The 18,052-nt window shown below is 41.9% G+C and overlaps 2 protein-coding genes across 3 annotated transcripts in view; one reads left to right on the forward strand and one right to left on the reverse strand.

The window, feature by feature from the left end:
- Positions 1-10,654, reverse strand: part of RTN4IP1 (reticulon 4 interacting protein 1) — a 46,017-nt gene extending 35,363 nt beyond the window's left edge. For both annotated transcript variants that reach the window (XR_008629743.1, XM_004605700.2), the window contains exons 1-4: positions 9,951-10,654; positions 8,060-8,211; positions 6,825-6,893; positions 4,879-5,003 (exon numbers count right to left, since the gene is read on the reverse strand). Coding sequence is in view for 1 of the 2 variants with exons in the window: in XM_004605700.2 (XP_004605757.2) it covers positions 4,879-5,003; positions 6,825-6,893; positions 8,060-8,211; positions 9,951-10,224 (620 nt within the window). In the remaining variant the exon portion in view is untranslated. The remainder of the gene's footprint in view (positions 1-4,878; positions 5,004-6,824; positions 6,894-8,059; positions 8,212-9,950) is intronic.
- Positions 10,655-10,741: 87 nt separating this feature from the next.
- QRSL1 (glutaminyl-tRNA amidotransferase subunit QRSL1) overlaps positions 10,742-18,052 on the forward strand; it is a 28,236-nt gene continuing 20,925 nt past the window's right edge. The window contains exon 1 of the mRNA XM_004605701.3: positions 10,742-10,890. Coding sequence (XP_004605758.1) covers positions 10,867-10,890 — 24 coding nt within the window. The 5' untranslated portion in view covers positions 10,742-10,866. The remainder of the gene's footprint in view (positions 10,891-18,052) is intronic.

An 18,052-nucleotide genomic window follows, 5' to 3' on the forward strand; every position in this document is an offset into this window, starting at 1 on the left:
GCAAGACGCGCCACCTTCTTCTACACATCAAAAAATACATGAAACACAATACCAAATAGCGGGTGATCCCTAAGCTCAGAATCAGCTCGAGGATTTCTACCTTCTGGCTTAGTCCCAGGAAACCTCTGAATGCCAGGGCTGAGGATCTGCAGTCCAGGGTTTGAATCCCAACTCTCTCGTACCAGTATCTCTACTAGATATCAAATCTCATCACCAACAAAGTGAGGGTCATATACTCCAGGAATCCATTAAGAAAGTGAAAAAGCAGTTGGGAGCTAGCTTACTGGATTGGAGCACATGCTTTGCATGTAGGAACCCCAGGAAAATCCCTGGCATCACATTATTTTCAAAGATAACCCAGTACTACCAGGCATAGCTTCTGAGAGCACTGCTAGTCACAGTCCAAAAGCTAAAAATAAATAGATTAAAAGAACAAACTGGTGCTTTCAGTCAAACTCTCTAGTTATTCATTTCTGAACCTTTCTCACACAGAAATAAATGATCATATTGATCCCTCTGCCAAACCTTGTACTTGTGCGGGAACGTGACGGCGTAAGTACAGTGCACCCTTCGTTCAGTCCTAATGGCTCAGAAACAAACAGGACTTAAATCTGACTAAATCTTCCAGTAGTAGAAACAAATGGTCTTTAAAAAATAATGACTCTAAAAATGAAATCTCTCTTGCAGTTTCACAGATCCCAGGGGAACTGGGGGAAACAGTAATAATAATAATAATAATAATAATAATAAATCAGGCTGGAGCATTAATAATAATAATAAAATAACATGGCCAACTGACATCTGAAAATGAACTAGAGAAGGAACTGGAGTTTGTCGAGTAGAACGCCCTTATCTGCAGGAGGGAGACCCGGACAGACATCAAAGTGAATGCGCCACCCCAGTTGGGTCCTCCCAGCTCCCATCCTGCTCCAATCCACCTTTCAAGCCTTCCTCATCAAAGGCAGCAGGCGAACCTCTCAGGTCTTCCTGCCTACAAAGACTCCCGTGTCATGTAGAATTTCTATGGGATGAATGGGCGTGCTTCTCGCTTAATCATCTGTGTTGGGTCATAAGGGCTCCCAGTCTTAGAAACTAGATGGAAGAAAGATAATATTCTACCACCTGGGCTCTTACTCTGCAAGTTCCCTGAGAGAGAGACACCCTCACACTCAATTTATTTTTTTGAGGATAAGCATCTGTGAAAAATTAGTAGAAGGAAGATATGCTAAAGAACAGGCCAGAATCTGCTACCCCCAAACACAACACTTTGGCAGAAAGATTTATTTCATGGGGGTGGGAGGCAAGTGAGCAGTAGGGTTTCAAAAAACTTCCTGGGCCAGAGCTGCGGCTCAAGAGAAGGCCCAGGTGCCCCGCCTGAGTCCTGGGTGAGTCACTGGCACTCCATGGTCGGCAGTGCTCGGCAGGGATCGGTGCCAGGTCTCCACAGCAAGGTGTGCCCCCACAACAATAAAAAGAAATAAAAACTCCTCCCGTATTTGTGTAAAAGCAGAACCTATGTTGACAAAGTTGTCGCCTTGTTACCAGGAAGGACCAAATGGAATTTGACTTCGAAGCCTGATGACAATCAGAGAAGTCCCAAGCGTAAGTAAGGTCCATGATGCAGATGACAAGATTGACTCCCGTCTGCCATGGTCTTCCTGAAAACTTCCAGAGCCTCCTCCCCGCATCCTCTCTCATCTGTCTTCAGAATCATCCTGGATTCTAAGCCGCCTCTTTGAGCTACTTATGTATTTGGGGGAGGGGCAGGGAGTTGGGGCCACAGGCATCTACGCTCAGGGCTTACTCCTGGCTCTGCTCAGGAATCAGTCCTGATGGGGCTCAGTAGGTGGTGCCAGGGTCAGTGGTGTGCAAAGCAAGCCTCTACCCACTATACTATCTCTGCAGTCTCCTACTCAGATTTTTGTCTTCCAAGGATATATGAGGTAGATATGGTCATAAACCTGTTTTTGCTCACTCATCTATTTTATTTAAGGGTCTCAGCAGAGTACTCAGGACAATAGGGAGAAAATTATGATTCCTCCCTTACTAACCAACTTGAAACTATTCCCTTCCATTCCTACATGCCCGCCATTATATTCCCCACTTGTCTATTGAGATTTAGAGAAAAGAGAATTTGGGTTGGAAATATATTTGCTTTGAGTTTAGCAGGATATTCTGATATAGTTCTTAGAAAAATCTGAGAAAGGCTTTCCTGGTTTAAGAATCACTTTTAGGAATATTCCTTCTTCCCATTAAGTCAACACACCAAGGCATCATTAGGTTTTATGATAAGGAGACTCTCACAGCACCTACCACTGGATTATATTAGCAGTGAAAGAACCACAGTTAAATATCCCAATTAAGAGACATGTAAAAATTTATGGCACACCACTAGCAGGGGGATCAAGTATAAACTCCTTGATGAATGTTATCAGTTAAAATGCAACAGTTTTTTTAAGCTGAGTGAAAATAATTTGAAATGCTTTAAAATCTTAGCACTCAGATATTAAAGACACTTGGAAGAACATTTTTCAAACTTGACAAAAATCCTGCATTTTACATGATATGAACAAGGGAAGGAGTCTGGTAGTGGAAAAGGGAGGAAGAGTTTAGGAATGGGGTTGGGCTGGGGAATGGGGCTGGATTTGGGCTTCAGGCAAATCACAGTTAACTGAGACCTGACATCAGGAATACAGAGGAAGTACCAGGGCAGTTATGCATCTTGTTTTGTGCAACCTGGGTTTCAGATTCAAAGGTGATGTCAGCTTGGAAGTCAATAGAGAGGTTAAGCTTAGAAACACAGATGTGAGGCCAGGGAGAGCCCAAAGACACAGAGCCCATGTCTAGCCTAAAAAAGGCCCCAATTCTGGTCCTTGGTACCATGAGCCCATCCTCTGGCAGGCAGTGCCAGGCATAGCCCTAGTGTCCCCATACCCAAGCACCAGTGGCTATAGACCCAGTTGCCCAAATTGTGGTATGGCTCTAGTGGCCTCCAAACTCTACTGGGATGGCACCCTAGTTGCCCCCAGTCCCATAGAGCCCAGAAAGCACCATATGGCTGAGTCCAAACACCAAACCCTCTGACCCCAGAGTATTGAGCACCATCAGCAGTGGCCCCTGGATCCACCCACCCCCCAAAAGAAAAAACCTAGATCTGCAAGTGATCCCAATGGCAACAGAATAACCAACTTTGGCAGTCAGCAAGAACTGGAATGGACTCTGTGAAAATAACTGTTTTGCCCTAGAAGATGGCACCTCTAAAACTGACAAGAAATGTGGCCAGAAGTTGTACAGGGGCTAAGCACTTGCCTTGCAAGTGTCCAACATGGTACAATCCCCAACATCACATATGGTCCCTTAAGCAGATCCAGAAGTGATCCCTGAGCACAACTAGATGTGCCCCCTCCCACCAAATCCAACCTATTTCTATTCTTCTTCAGAGCCCTAAGCTATTTCATAAATACATCATGAGTAAACTATGGATAAGCCAGTATCTAGGATAGCAATCCACTGAGAAGTTTCTAGTGCTACCTAAGTATGGACAAAATAATTATATGACATCAACATTAAATTATACCCTGGCCCACTGATACTCAGTTATTGCAAAAATATGGCTATATGACAAAGAGCAACAGGTAAATAGCACTGAACCCTTAAAAAAATGAGATGAAGAAATCTTATAAAATCTTCAAGGTACTTATGAGTGCTTCTGTCACTATGATTTGTGAGGGTTTTTTGTGTACAGTTTGTGTGTGTGTGTGTGTGTGTGTGTGTGTGTGTGTGTGTGTGTATGCAGAGAAAGAAGTGTGTGTTCAACAAAGAACACAGGCTTCTCTTGAGTGGAAATAGGAAAGCAAAGAAACAAAGACACGCAAGCACGACATGATGCATGTTCAAGGGAGAACACAGGCTTGTAGAAAGAGGCAAAGTTTGTTTTTAGCGAACTCATTAGGAAAAAAGATGGCTAGTCCTTGATGACCAACACTGACCTGCTCACTGCACACTAAAATTCACCTTAATGCCAAGAGCTAATAGAAAAAGCAACAATTGTTTAGAGAAGCCAAAATATGCTCCACCATTACAACCAGGAGTCAAACTGAAAATAGAAGTCACTTTGGATATTGGAACCCTCCACTATAATAATCTTTTCAAATAATAGCACTTGTACAGTATTTTAAGATGATGACATTTTTCATGTGATCCTGACAAACGAGTAAGCTGAGAAGCAAGCTACTATCACTACCGTGCATGGTGATGTCAGTGACCTGAAATTCCCTGAAGCTCTGAGGGCCAAAACCCAGGGTTGCTCAAAACCAAGAAAAGTGACTGATCGCCAGGCCTGTCACAGTGCCTGTGGGAATGCAGTGGCATTCCAAGGCAAGATCCAGTGAGACTCATTACAATGGTTTCAATCCAGTTTGGTCAATATGGAGCTAATGCAATGAACAGACCCAAGTCAATAGAATATATAGTTCACTTAGCATAAAACTTTCTACTTCTCAAAGCTCCTCTCCTAACCTACCTAGTCCAACACTTAGCCCTACAAAAGGAGGAAATTGCAGATATAAACAGCATGCATGTGGTCATCTGCTTTCCAGTTCCAAGCCTTAAAGAAAAGACCAAGAAATTACACAATAAACTGGAACACACACCTATGTACCCAAGGAGAGTGTACTTAATCTGTTTTTAAACTGTTTTCTGGAAAATATTTTTAAAAACCAAACAAACCAAAAAATAAAAATCATCTGCCCAAACAACCCAGAAATGGCGAAAGGAGAGTTCTCTAACCAGGGTGCACATAAATGCATGAAGGCATAGAAGGAAAGCTTCAAAGCTTCCATTCTACCGTGAATTTCTATAAAACACACCTATACTTACCGTTTTCCAGAGCAATTCTTGTCATCCAGGCCACCAATTTTGTTGATGGCAGACCAGGCTGTGAGAGCAACATATGGCAAAGATGCAGCTTGAGTGTGGGTGAGTGATCTGGGCTTGAAGGAGACCTTGATTTGGAAACAATAAATGATGTAAAAATAAGAACTGATGTGTAAACTCAATAACATAATTACGCACACATCCAATGGATTTCAGAGATAAACCCAGGACTCTGCTGGGTTTAGCATTTACTGTATATCCTAATCCAAAATTAGCCATAAGGAATATTTTCCAAATGACCCAATCTGCATCCAGAAGCTCAGTAATATTTTATGGGCTATGTTATCAGGTATAGGTCCTTAATACTTCATAAAAAGACCATATTCAATAATCCCGTTAGTCCTGGCCATACCTCAAAATAAATCCAAATATACTCCAAGTCTTCATAAAAAAATCTAATTTGTTTCTGAGATCAGCTATTTACTGGAAGGTAATCTTTCTAGACTTTCTCTAATCTCAGTAAAACCCATTTTTTCTTTCTGTTCTCCCTTCTGTAGCCAATTTCCTGAATGTTAACCCCTTTCTCTCTGTGAATCGTCAGGCTTCCTGACTGTAATGTATTTGATTAAACTCCTATTTTTCCAGTTATCTAAAACCCTTTTATATGTCTATGCTTCTGTTTATACTTCATTGCCAGACCCCATTTGGAATACTTGGTTTCACCTATTAATACTGGGTAAAAATCAAGAAACGCAGCCCATTTCTAACATTTGCTCAAAACCTCTGTTCTACCAGCCAAAGACAACCACTTTGACAGGCTACGTTATTAAACGTCCTTAAACAGTTTTTTTTAAATCTTTCTTTCTTTTTTTTTATCCTAAATGTTTTTATTAGTAATCAGGAAAAGAAAAGAAATCAGGAATTCATCTCAAGAAGTTTTAAAAAATAATAACAAAATGAATCTAAACACACATAATTATAACACTTAATTTTTAAAAAGGGATGATTAGCAAGTTAAAAAAGTCAATTCTAAGACTGCTCTCATTTGTGAAATATAAAGTAACAGAATGGGAGACTAATACCCAAGGATAGTAGAGATAAGTACCAGGAGGTTCGCTCCAGGGCTTGGAAGCTGGCCTCACATGCTCGGGGCAAAGGCAGCTCAGTTAGAGAAGGGACCACCAAGTAGAGTATTTAGAAGGCCCGCTCAGTATGGGAGATGTGTGCCAAAAGTAGACTACAGACTGGACATGATAGCCACTCAATATTTACAATGTAGACCAAAACACCCTAAAGGAGAGAGAGAGAATAAAAGGGAATGCACTTGTCACAGAGGCGGATGGGGGGAGGGTGGAGTAAGTGGGGCGAATGGGAGGGATATTGGGAACATTGGTGGTAGAGAATGGGCACTGGTGGAGGGATGGGCACTTGATCATTGTATGACTGAAATGTAAGCACAAAAGTTTTTAAGTCTGTAACTGTACCTCACGGTGATTCATTAAAAAAAATTTTTAAAGTCAATTCTCTAAAAGCATAACAAAACATAAACATGTATATAAGGTTAATATAGAAGAAATGGAAAAAACGTAAATATCATCCAGCATAACAAAAAGGCCAACTCACAGATGAAATATTTCTGTTATTTAGGTTTGGCCAATCAAATGCATTCATCTAAGTTTTGGCCCAATTCTAAGGTAGAGCCAAAGCTGCCATTCCTGATGGGAGACAGTTCTAAAGGTTAATATTAATTTATTATTATATGGAAAAAAATAATAATGTAGTTTTTTGATGTTTCAAAAAAAATTCCTATTCTCAGTCTTAGCTCTTTCAAAACTGCCCACAAAACATGAGGCCAACCTGAAAAAAAAAAAACAACCAGTTCTTTCAGAGATATTTGTCAGTCTTTGTTTAGACTGTCTAACAACACTTCAGCAGGGCTGGAGAGTTACCTCATTCCCACTGACGACAACAAACTCTGAGAGGGTGCCTTGTTTCCAGGGAGGCACCGCGGCCCAGACCTGCAACACACACACACACACATACATGCCTTCATTAGGAACAGGTATTGTCTAGCCCAGGCTAAACATAAGGGTGTTCCCAAATGCACACCTCACCCTGTGACAAAAAGCAACACCCCAGGCAAATGAGTTTTCACATGATATCAAAGTATTACTTCATATGATTCTGGATTGATCCCTTCTAACCATATTGGAGGCAAGCTGCACTTCACTAGCTACTCAAGCAGGGCCTCTTCGACTTTTCCTCCTCACAACCCCTCTTTGGCCGCAGAGATGTCACATTGGCCAGTTGTAATCAGAAATACCTCTAATTCATGATGTGTTTTGATTCTGAATTTGGGGTTGTTACGCCTTCTAAAACCTTTTACCATTGCCAAACTTTCCATGATCCCCACCCCCTGCCCCTATTCCCACCCCGACTCCCAGATTCAGTTACATAACTCCATATAGGGTCACAACCTCTGGTTTAAGAAGCAAGGACTTGGAACACCTGGAAGAACATGTCTCTAGTGGACCAGAAATGTGGCTCAAGTGACAGCACATACAACACATGTGTGAGTGAGGGCCTGGTGTCCAGAGCCCAAGGTAGCTCTGAGCTTCCCCACACCATCAGGGGTAAGTAGTGCCCTTATTAAGAGCTCAGTTTAATTTCCTGGTATTTAAGGTCAAAATGACAAGTGATTTTTGTCATGTGTCTACTACACTCTACTGATTTAACCATCTAACTCATAAGAGAAACTGCCAATGAAAGACTGGTTCAAGAAAAAAAAAACCCAGTCCCAATCCTACGTATTTACAAGTCCTGTGATTCTTAACCACTTAAGAAAATTTAAGTATAATTTTTACTTTGGAATTATTTGTAAAATATATTTGTAAAATGTAACAAGAGATCCAAGTAAATGAGGGTTCTTGTCAAAATCACTACATGTGATAGGTGGGGAAGATGGCTCAAGGGCTGGAGTGCACCTCTGCAGGCAGGTGCTTCGGTTCAATCCCAAATCCCACATGGTCCCCAGAACATGGCCAAAAACAAACAAACAACAACAAATATATCTATGTTAAAAAAAAACCAATAAGGTTCAAAAAGTGACACGGAACATATTTCCAAACCAGTAAGAAAGACACTGGCACACTTAGGAAAGGAATTGTGGTGTTTCTGAACTCACCTCATCTCCAGGTTTGAAATACTTCACATCAAGTCCACATTCCATTACTACACCAGACACATCCCGACCTAGGGTCAGGGGAAATTCTTCTCCTTTGGTTTTAATGTGTAAAGGATCACGTTTCATATTTAAAGCTGTAGCTCCATAGCCACCTATAAGATATAATTTGTCTGTTTCCTCTAAAAGAAACTCCCGGGTAGGAGCTACATCAGGGATATAGGTCAGTTTAAAGCATTAGTATGTTAAATAAATGAATGTGCTTAATTTACATTAAGCATGTGCTAATTAAGCTCATGCTTTGCATGCAGCAATCCCAGATTCAATCCCTGGCCCTGCATGGTCCCATAAGCATCACCAGAAATAACCCCTGAACACTGAGCTGAGAGAAAAGTCCATGAGCAAAAAAAGAAAGAAAAAAGAAAAAAATTTAACTTTATTTTTATTGGCCATTTTTTCATCCCATTGTTAAAGGTTATTATGTCATAAAATCATGCTATGGCCATATTATAATTTAATTACATTAATTTCCTTAGCCATGTATATGATTTATGATTTTATGTCCAACAATTGTGGTCATCTTCAGGAAAAGTCTGACTTCATCTTTCAAAATAAAGTAGACATGTTCTTTCTCGGCAATGGAAATTACTGTTTCCTACAATATATAATCTTTTGCTTATTTTATTACTCCAAGATATCGTTTCAGATATTTCGGACACTTTCTGCAGCAACAGTAAAACATACTCAAAGAAAAATCCATGAGCAGAAAATAAGAGAAAAACTTACAAATAACACACAATCAAATCATTAAAAACTAGGATGTCTCAAAACATACCATATAAATAAAATATGTCATAATATTACTCTAAGTAGCAGCCAAGAAGGTTCAGATCCAGCTGTCCTACTAAAAGTAAAATACATCCAATGGAATTACGCTGTACATTCAAAGAAATGAAAAAGTTAATATATCTAAACAAACACAATGTAAGTTACTCATGGATAAAATATTACTTTGAATTCGAAATCTTATTAAAATGTAAAGTGACTCCAAAAATTACTGAATGATAAACTAATATCATATACTGAGTCAGTGGTCAATAGAGTGAAAGCATCTATCTTCAAAGAGTTTATAAACAATAGTAAACTCAAACGAAACACTAGGTCTAAACCTACAACTTAAAGACTTAACCTGGGAAAAATCTAATCTCCATGCCAGTAAAAACAAAAGGAGCCAGTAACAACAACTATAGCCACAACACAAAAAGAATAAATGTGCAGATTTCAAGAGGCAGCCACAGCAGTCTTGTCCATTCTAACAGAGTTTCACAGCTACACTGAGTTAAAGTATTTCCTCTACCCAAGAAATGTGTAAGAGCTACTTCTCACATTTAGATGGTCCAAGAGAAATATAATACAAGACACATATGTCAATAATTTTTTTCTAGCAGATACTAAAGTACGGTGCCCTGTTCTGCTTTGTCCACTGAAAGCTGTGAGCAGTGAGAAAGCAAAGAAGCTATAAAATTATAAAAGCGCAAATTTTAAACAGATGGAAAACTTAATCATACCTCCAAAACACCTCACAATAGCTTCAAGTTCCCAGGAGAGGAGACCAGAAAAATTAGTCCTAGACACAGCCCCCAAGTTCCAATTACACTTTAAGGAAGCTTGGAAGCAATTCAAACTTGTTTTTATAAAAAATTAAGTCTACCTTGAACATTGCAATTTCGAAAAATTTGTTAATAACATCTGAGAAACTGTCAAAACTTAAAGAACTTATTTATGTGCGCCCAAGAAATGTAAACAATTAACAATGTATGTTTACAATAGTGACAATTTCTGATGAAATTCTCTCCAGAACTTTTAAAAAGGGGAGGAATAGTCAGACACTTACTTCTCATATTAACATCTATGGGATTCACACTCGCAGCGTGAACTTTGATAATGACTTCATTTGGATAGTGTATGAAAGGTATCATCATGTTCTCCGTAAACCGAAGTACTTCATTCTTCCCATACTTATCGATCACCCAAGCGGGCATGACAGTGCTCCTTGGAGAGGTTGTACTAATCTTCCTAAGGGAAGGCTCTCGTATAACAGGGCTTCTCCAGAAGCAAGACACAGCGCATGCATTTCTTTTAAGCACGCAGGTCTTCAGAAGTTCCATCTTAGGCCGTGACTGAGTTGCGTGTTCTTATTTAGAATGCCCTTGGACCGAAGCAAACTCTCCCCACCCTGCCCCGAATTGGGGTGCCAATTTCTGCCAAACCCACTAGCCGATTTCAAAGCTGAGGATTCAACAACAAGGTTAACCCAATGGAGCACGTGAAGGGAGAAGAAAAAGTCATGATTCTGCTGTTTGCCTCAGAAACGCCCCAATTGACAGTGTAACTAGTCATCTGTGCATTCTCCTCCTTTACACTTTCTCCCCTTGAAAAAAAAAGAAACGCAAAAACCCCTACAACTTCCTACACTGTCTCCACAGTCCTCTGTCCCGCAAGCCAATTTCGCTCGCGAACCCAACGCCCCAAAGAACCAGAAGCTCCCGGACTCCAGCCAGGACCCCAGCCCGTAGCCTCCTCGCACGCCTCTCGCCTCCGTCACGGGAGTTGCGGAAAACCGCCAGCCAATCGCGTGCAAGGATCATTTCCTCCGACCGAAATTTGACCAATCGAAGGACTCGGTGCTGAAAGGTGCCGTGACGATCCAAGATGGCTGCGCCCATGTACTACCGATAGCATCTGATGACCTTTCTGCTTGTTTCTCGTCATCCCTGGTCCCTGCGGCGCCAAGGCCGAGCACGGACATCATGCTGGGCCGGACTCTCCGAGAAGTGAGTGGGAATTGACTACGGAGGGTCCAGGGAGGGTGGTCGCAAAGGGTTCGCGGAGTCCGGGCGCTCCTTGGACTCGCGCGGCTTTCTCTGGAGCTGGGGGGGAGGGTTTGGAACCGTTGCCACCTTCGGCGGTACCCTCCGTGCCGGTTCCGGAGTTCGGATCTCAGCCTGGGAGGACTGCGCGCGCTGCTGTGAGATGCTTGGGTCCAGCTCCGAATCGTCTCTTGAGTAGACGCTGCTGTCCCTTCCCTGTCTGACGCTCACCCAGTGCAGCCCTATCCAAGGGGGCCGGGCCAGGCACTGCTTTATATAACCCTAAGAAGCAATTTTGGGCTTTCATTGTACACACCTCCTCCCCAGTTCTTGCTAAAGTTGGTCTCTAGATTTCAGCTAACACTAAAACACTAAAATACCTACGATTCCCTACAGTGTCTTCCTTTCGTAGGCGTCATTTTTTTAAACTCGAGGCTCTATTTTTCAATGTTGTATAAGCACCAGAAAGTTTTTTAACCAAAGCAGACTTCCTCAGTATTACTCTTTTTATCACTCGATCTCTATCTTAAAAACAAAACAAAACAAAAATCTGATTGCTAAAATTTAATCTGCTTTTTAAAAAATAATTGTTGGGGGGGTGTCAGGAATGCAACCTAGAACTTCTTTATATGCCAGTTCTGTGCTCTACCACTATGCTGTATTTCTTGCCCCTTGTCTCTTCTTAATGATAACTCTGTTGTCATTATCCATATTTTCATCTGTCTTTTCCAGTAAATCTATTAAAGTCTATTAAGATAGACTTTATCTTAATAAGAGAATTCTACTTTGCTCTTGTTAGCTCTGCTTTGGAATCATGTCTGGAATATTTTCTCTTCATCCCTGCTGCTACAGCTTTATTCCAAATCTTCTTGCTTTCGGACCCAGAGCTCTCAAGCTTGTAACAGATGGCAAGCCAGTGCTATCAGCATCTCCTTGGACCTTGGCTGAAACTGTGCTTTAGGCCCACTCTGAAAGATCTTTTTGATAAGGCTCAGATATAAAACACTCCAGTTCAACTTAATTTTTAGCTTGTGACAGTGTGAAAGCAGTAGTCAGCAGAAATCTTACTTCTCATATAGAATTTTGATCTTTTTCTCGAGTTGACAGTATACAGTGCAGTTCTGATTGTGGTGCTGGGAAGCAGCAGCTCAGTTCATCAGCCACAGGATCAGGAAGGTCAGCCTCCCAGCTGTTCTTCTCCAATGTCTTCAGAAGGAAGGAATGGATAGACCTATTGCCATAGCGTCCCCACCAGTCAGCAATTAAGTTTAGTTAAATTCAAACTTTGTTTTAGGACAATTAATGTTACTTCAGTGGTGCAAACCCATACAACCACAGTTTCTCATTTTCAGCACAGTACTTGATATATTCCTTAATGTTCAGCGCTTTATTATAAATTAAGCTTCGTGACAGTTGATTTTGCCCAACTGTAGGTTGATGTAAATGTTCTGAGCAATTTAAGGAAGGATTTATGATGTTTGATAGGTTGTATGATAGGCTGAAGCCATAGTACAGTGGGTAGGGCGTTTGCCTTGTACGCAGCCGACCAGGGTTCGATTCCTCCACCTCTCTCGGAGAGCCCGGCAAGCTACCGAGAGTATCTCGCCCACACAGCAGAGCCTGGCAAGCTACCCGTGGTGTATTCGATATGCCAAAAAAACTAACAAGTCTCACAATGGAAACATTAACTGGTGCCCGCTTGAGCAAATCAATGAGCAACAGGATGACAGTGATACAGTGATGACAGTGATACATTGACAGTGATAGGTTATATGTATTAAATAAGTTTTAAATTTTCAACTTACACTGGTATTATCTGGACATAACTCCATCATAAATGGAGGAGGAGCTATAGAGGCTAATCAGGTGAGTCTGTTAATAAGTAGGCATTGAGGACCTACCCTGCCTTCTGTCTTTTGTTTCTTTGCTTATGGGCCACACCAAGTGATGCCCAATAGTTGTCAGGGCAGTGTTGGGGGACTATGTGGACCAGGGGATCAAAGTTAGGTCTCCAGCAGGCAAAGCATGGGCTCTATAGCCCTGTCTTGTTTACTATTGTCTGTGCTCCTTCTCAAACTGGCAGTTTCTTCAATAGCTACAAGTAATGAGAACGTTAAGTACACCAACTTTAAGTAATACATAGTTCTTCCCTAAATTATATGGTTTCACCATCGTAAGTCACATCTGTCCCAAGCTGTCAGTGAAGAATCCAATTTACTATTAAAAAATCTAAAACAAAACAGCAGTGGCCAGGGGAGATGCTTAGGGGGCTGAGCACATGAACGTTGCTTGCTAGAGCCCTGGATCCAAGTACCACATCGTGCAACCTTCCCTCACACTACTGGGTGTGACCCAAAACCACTGTTACTGTCATCCCGTTGCTCATCGATTTGTTCGAGCGGGCACCAGTAACATCTCTCATTGAGAGACTTACTGTTTTTGGCATTTCTAATACGCTCTGGTAGCTTGCCAGGCTCTGCTGCGCGGGCTCGATATGCTCGGTAGCTTGCCGGGCTCTCCAAGAGGGGCGGAGGAATTGAACTCCGGTCGGCCACGTGAAAACCAAACCAAACCAAACCAAACAAAATTTGAACCAAAACACAAAGTTTTGGTTTTTTTTTTAATAAAATGTAACCAAAAAAAAATACACTGGTTACTATTTTCCCTTCCCTCTTTCCATTTTGCAGCACCTTTTTTTTTTTTTTAAACGTGTGGTCTACATCTGAGGTGTTTAGTGGCTATTCCTGGCCTGGGGCTTTGGAGATTGCCCCAGCAGTACTTAGGGACCATGTGTTGCTGGGGTTCTGAACCCCAGGCTCCACTTTTCTTGTGCCACCCTTTCCTGGTAATAATTAGTGAGCCATAGTGTGAAACAACTTTTCCCTCAAAGAAGAAAAAGTGTTTAGAGAAACTTAACCCTCTGGTAGCGTGTTGCTTTGGTCTAATTACTTTCCCTTAACCTAATTACTTTCCCTTAATTACTTTTTCAGCAAATATTTATTGCCTGCTGTATGCCAAGCATTCTTAGGTGTCTATTTTCTATTCAGAGGCCCCTAAAATCTGAGCTCCAATCTTTTTTTTTCTTTCCTATATTGTACTGCTTCTGCAAATTCCATGAATTAAGGATGAGTTCATAAGTACAAATTCTGAAGATGTCTGAGTAGGAGGGATAAGTAATTTATTCACTCATTTGTTGCCAAATATACTAGTTCACATTTCTTCATAATACCCAGATTGAAGAAAAAAAATCACTGATAAAAAGAAAATTTGCAGAGGGAGAATATTGGTGCTCAGGGAGTTTTGAAACGGGGTGAGGGAGCACTGAACGGAGGCCTAAGGCAACAGAGAAACATTGGAAAGAACCACTGAAAACGGATAAAGTGGCAAATAAGTGGGAAAACTCCTTCATCAATATCTGGGTACATTCAGGAAGAGAGGGGAGCCTCACTTTTATTTCCTTTTTTTTTTTTTTGTGGTTGATTCCAGTGAGCCAGACACCAGATTAATGTAATGTATCTGAAAACTTAGTTAATTGGATGATCATTAATCTTCTCCACAAGAACACTTAGGCCAGGTAAGCAGCGTGGCAAGCATAATGGAGAGCCATCTAGAAAGCTGCCTGTGGATACAATCTGATTTATAATTTTAAAAGCTCCTTCGGCTACTCTTAAAGATTATGGCTTATAAGAAAGCAAGAGAGGAAGCAGGCAGACCAGTTAGAAAGCTGCTGCCGTGGCTAGCTATGGTGGCAGCAGGAATAGTTTGTGGGATTCAAGATAACACCAAGTGAATATTGCTTTTAAAAAAATGCTTCAAATCCTGCTGATGGATTCGAGGGAAAGAAAAGCAGAGACCTCAGGTTTGGAGCTGTGTAGTTGGGAAAATGGCAACATTTATTAAAACTGGAAAGACACTAAAGGAAACAGTTTTGGAGGAGAAGGTTGTTAAGAATTGTTAAGAGTTCTGTTTTGCACCTGTTAATTTTGCAATACTGCCTAGATAGCCAAGTGAAGATGTCCGTTACGTGTGTACAGACAGGAGTCTGGAGATTGGGAAGAAGGATACGCATTGCCCAGGGGATCAATGATACTCAAGCTCTGTGGCCAGATGACATCACCCAAGGAGATGCCTGTAGAAATAAAACTCTTAAAACTATGCAACCTTTAAGTCTACAATAGGAAGTAGAGCCAGCTCAAAAGACATGAGAGAATGGCCAAGAAGGCAACAAGAAACCCAGGAAGGCTTTTGTTCTGAAACCTAAGTGAAGAAGCCTTGCAGTAGAGAGCTCTGTTGTTTTGAATGTTACTCGGAAGCTCTGTGGGCATCGACTCCAGGATTTAGGGATATGGGGGTTGCTGTGCTCTTTACATGCAAGTTCTTGGAATAGCAGAAACAAAGCTGGACACTCAGTTCTCCTAGACCTTTAGCATTTGTCATAGCATTTTTTTTTGAAAGCTGTTTTTTTCCTAGGTATACACTTAATGCTATTTAGCTAATTTATGTAGCTAAATAAATTTTCTCTACTTTGTTCGAGGCGTAAGTGCTCTGCCACCTCCAGAAGGGAGCAGTGTAATTGTTAGAACATGGGCTCTGGAAACAAGCTCAGGCCTGCCTGAATCCAGCTCTGCTACTTTCTTGCTATGTGACTTCAAGCAGGAATTTCAGTAATTTACCTGCAAAGTGAAAATATTGGCCCCTCGGTGCAGATGTAAAAGATTACATCAAATATAAAGCATCCAGGAGAGTAAGGGCTATCATTAACACCAATTTTGTTACAGAGACAAAATTACAAAATATGTATTTACAGTTTTCTCTTTTGATTTCTAAGAATGTCTCCTGAGAAAAATTAAAGGTATATTTCAATAGAAAATATATTTTCTACGAAGGTATGTTTCAAATTGCTCTACGTTCTAGGAAGATATATTTTCTATGGCTGCATTAAAAAACTAATACAAACTTTTTGGGCTTAACATAACAAAAATTTTAAAATAGATAACAATCCCTTTTTTTTGGAGGGAAGCCACACCTGGACATACTCAGGGCTTACTCCTGGCTCTGTGCTTAGGGATCACTCCTAGTGGGGCTCAAGAGACTATATGTGTTGCCAGGATTGAACTGGAGTTGACTGCGTGAAAGGCAGACACCTTACCCCTGGACTATCTCTGGCCCCAAAATAAATAATAACCTTATCATATAGTTTTGTGGTCAGGAATCTGGGGGTGGAGCAGCTAGTTTCTCTAGGCCAGGACTTGTTCAGCATTTTTCCACACATGACCTCCCTTTTGCCCAAGAAAAGCAACATAGGCAAACACTGTCAGAAACACACTTTGGGTTTATGACATGCTGGAGCCTGAGTTAGTCCTGAGTTAAGTCACAACTTTCAGAGACCTTTTACTATTGCCATTTTGTGTGTGTGTGACCCCCATGTTCATGTATATAAGCCCTTATGGAACTGTGACCCACAGTTTAAGAAGGTGATTCTTAGGGTCTCTGCTCAGTGTCACTGTCATGCCAAGCAAATTCAGGTTCTCTGCTGGCTCAGTCCATGCTTGGGGCCATGCTTGGCTCAGTCTCTCTCCTGGGCTCTCATTGCTGCTGCTGCCTTGCTCCCGTCCGCTCCTCCACAGGGCTGCCCTGGTCTTCCCCATCTGCTCCCCTCACAACCTTCCCAGTCCCTGGCTGCTTGCTGACAGAATCTATGTCCCCATTGCAGGACTGACCTTCCCTCTTTTCCTGCCGCCTGTTGCATGTAGGAGAGGAGAGTAAATGAGCTCTGAGGGCAGGAGATGGAAAATACCCAAGGCTCCTGTTCAAGAAATGGCCTTGGTGCTGGCAATGTGCTCTGGGCCTGGCGGGAGGGGAAGGAAGAGTGAGGTCAAGAATTGAGACAGGTGGGGTCAGAGAGATAGCTCGGGCACTTGCCTTGCACACCGCTGACCTAGGTTCAATCCTCAGCATCCCACCTGGCCCCCAAGCATGCCGAGAAGTGATTCCTGAGTGCACAGCCAGGAGTAAACCTTGAGTGCTGCTGGGTGTGACCCCGAAACACACCAAAGAAGAAAAGAATTGAGACGAGTGTCAGATACAATTCAGTGTTTCTCAACCTTTTCCCTTCCTGCACCTCCAACCTTGTTTTCTTCAGTGTCAGTCCCATCCCCCACCCCCTCCACTGCTTGGCCCTTCTCTCACACTGAGGCCCCCATTTACATGATTTTCACCTGCCATCCCCTTAGTATATACTGAAGGCCTGTAGGGACCCAGTTGAGAAATGATGTATGTAACTCAGGTTTGAAGTCAACAAATAAGAAGGAGATTGCAGTGAGCAAGGTGCTGCCAAGTCAAGGGTGTTTAAAGGTCCTGCTCAGATGGGAGATGCATGCTGAAAGTAGACTATAGACCGAACATGATGGCCATTCAATACTTGGATTGCAGACCACAACACCCTAAAGGAGAGAGAGAGTAAAAGGGAATGTGCCTGCCGGGGGCAGCGGGGAATAAAGGGATACTGGGAACATTGGTGGTGGAGAACGGGCACTGGTGGAGGGATGGGGACTTGGTCATTCTATGACTGAAACGTAAGCACTAAAGTTTGCAAGTCTGTAACTACCTCATGGTGATTCATTAAAAAACATAAAATTTTTTTTAAAAAAAGTGCTGCATCTAATGAACAAGGAGATGGTAGATGAACACTCCAAAGAGTGACACAACCTCCAAGGTCTGTGCCTCAGATGAGCTGGGCTCTTGAGGGAAGAGGGCAAAGAGCATCACTGGGGAAAGATGGCACCATCTGCCTGCAGTCTCCCTTCTCTGTAGTCTCTGGGGCTCAAACAGCGACCCCTTGAGGAGATTGCAGGAGAAGTAAGCCTGAGGAGATGCCTGCCTTCCATTAGATGAGAAAAGTGCCAGGGAAGGAAATGGTTGTTGTTGTTTTTTAACAAAACTCCTACAGTTCAGTGCATTTTGTACTCAGGTATGACACTTCTGTTTTGTCCCAGGAGAGAGGCACTCATCACATTTCATACTCCCCATCCTGTCTTTTCTTGCTAATTAACACCTTTGTTTTCATTTCTCTTCATCTTCAGTACTGGTTTTCTCAAGTCCAAGTTTCCAAAGAACAACAAAGCCC

This window comes from Sorex araneus, chromosome 4 (genome assembly GCF_027595985.1).
Source record: "Sorex araneus isolate mSorAra2 chromosome 4, mSorAra2.pri, whole genome shotgun sequence".
NCBI lineage: Eukaryota > Metazoa > Chordata > Mammalia > Eulipotyphla > Soricidae > Sorex > Sorex araneus.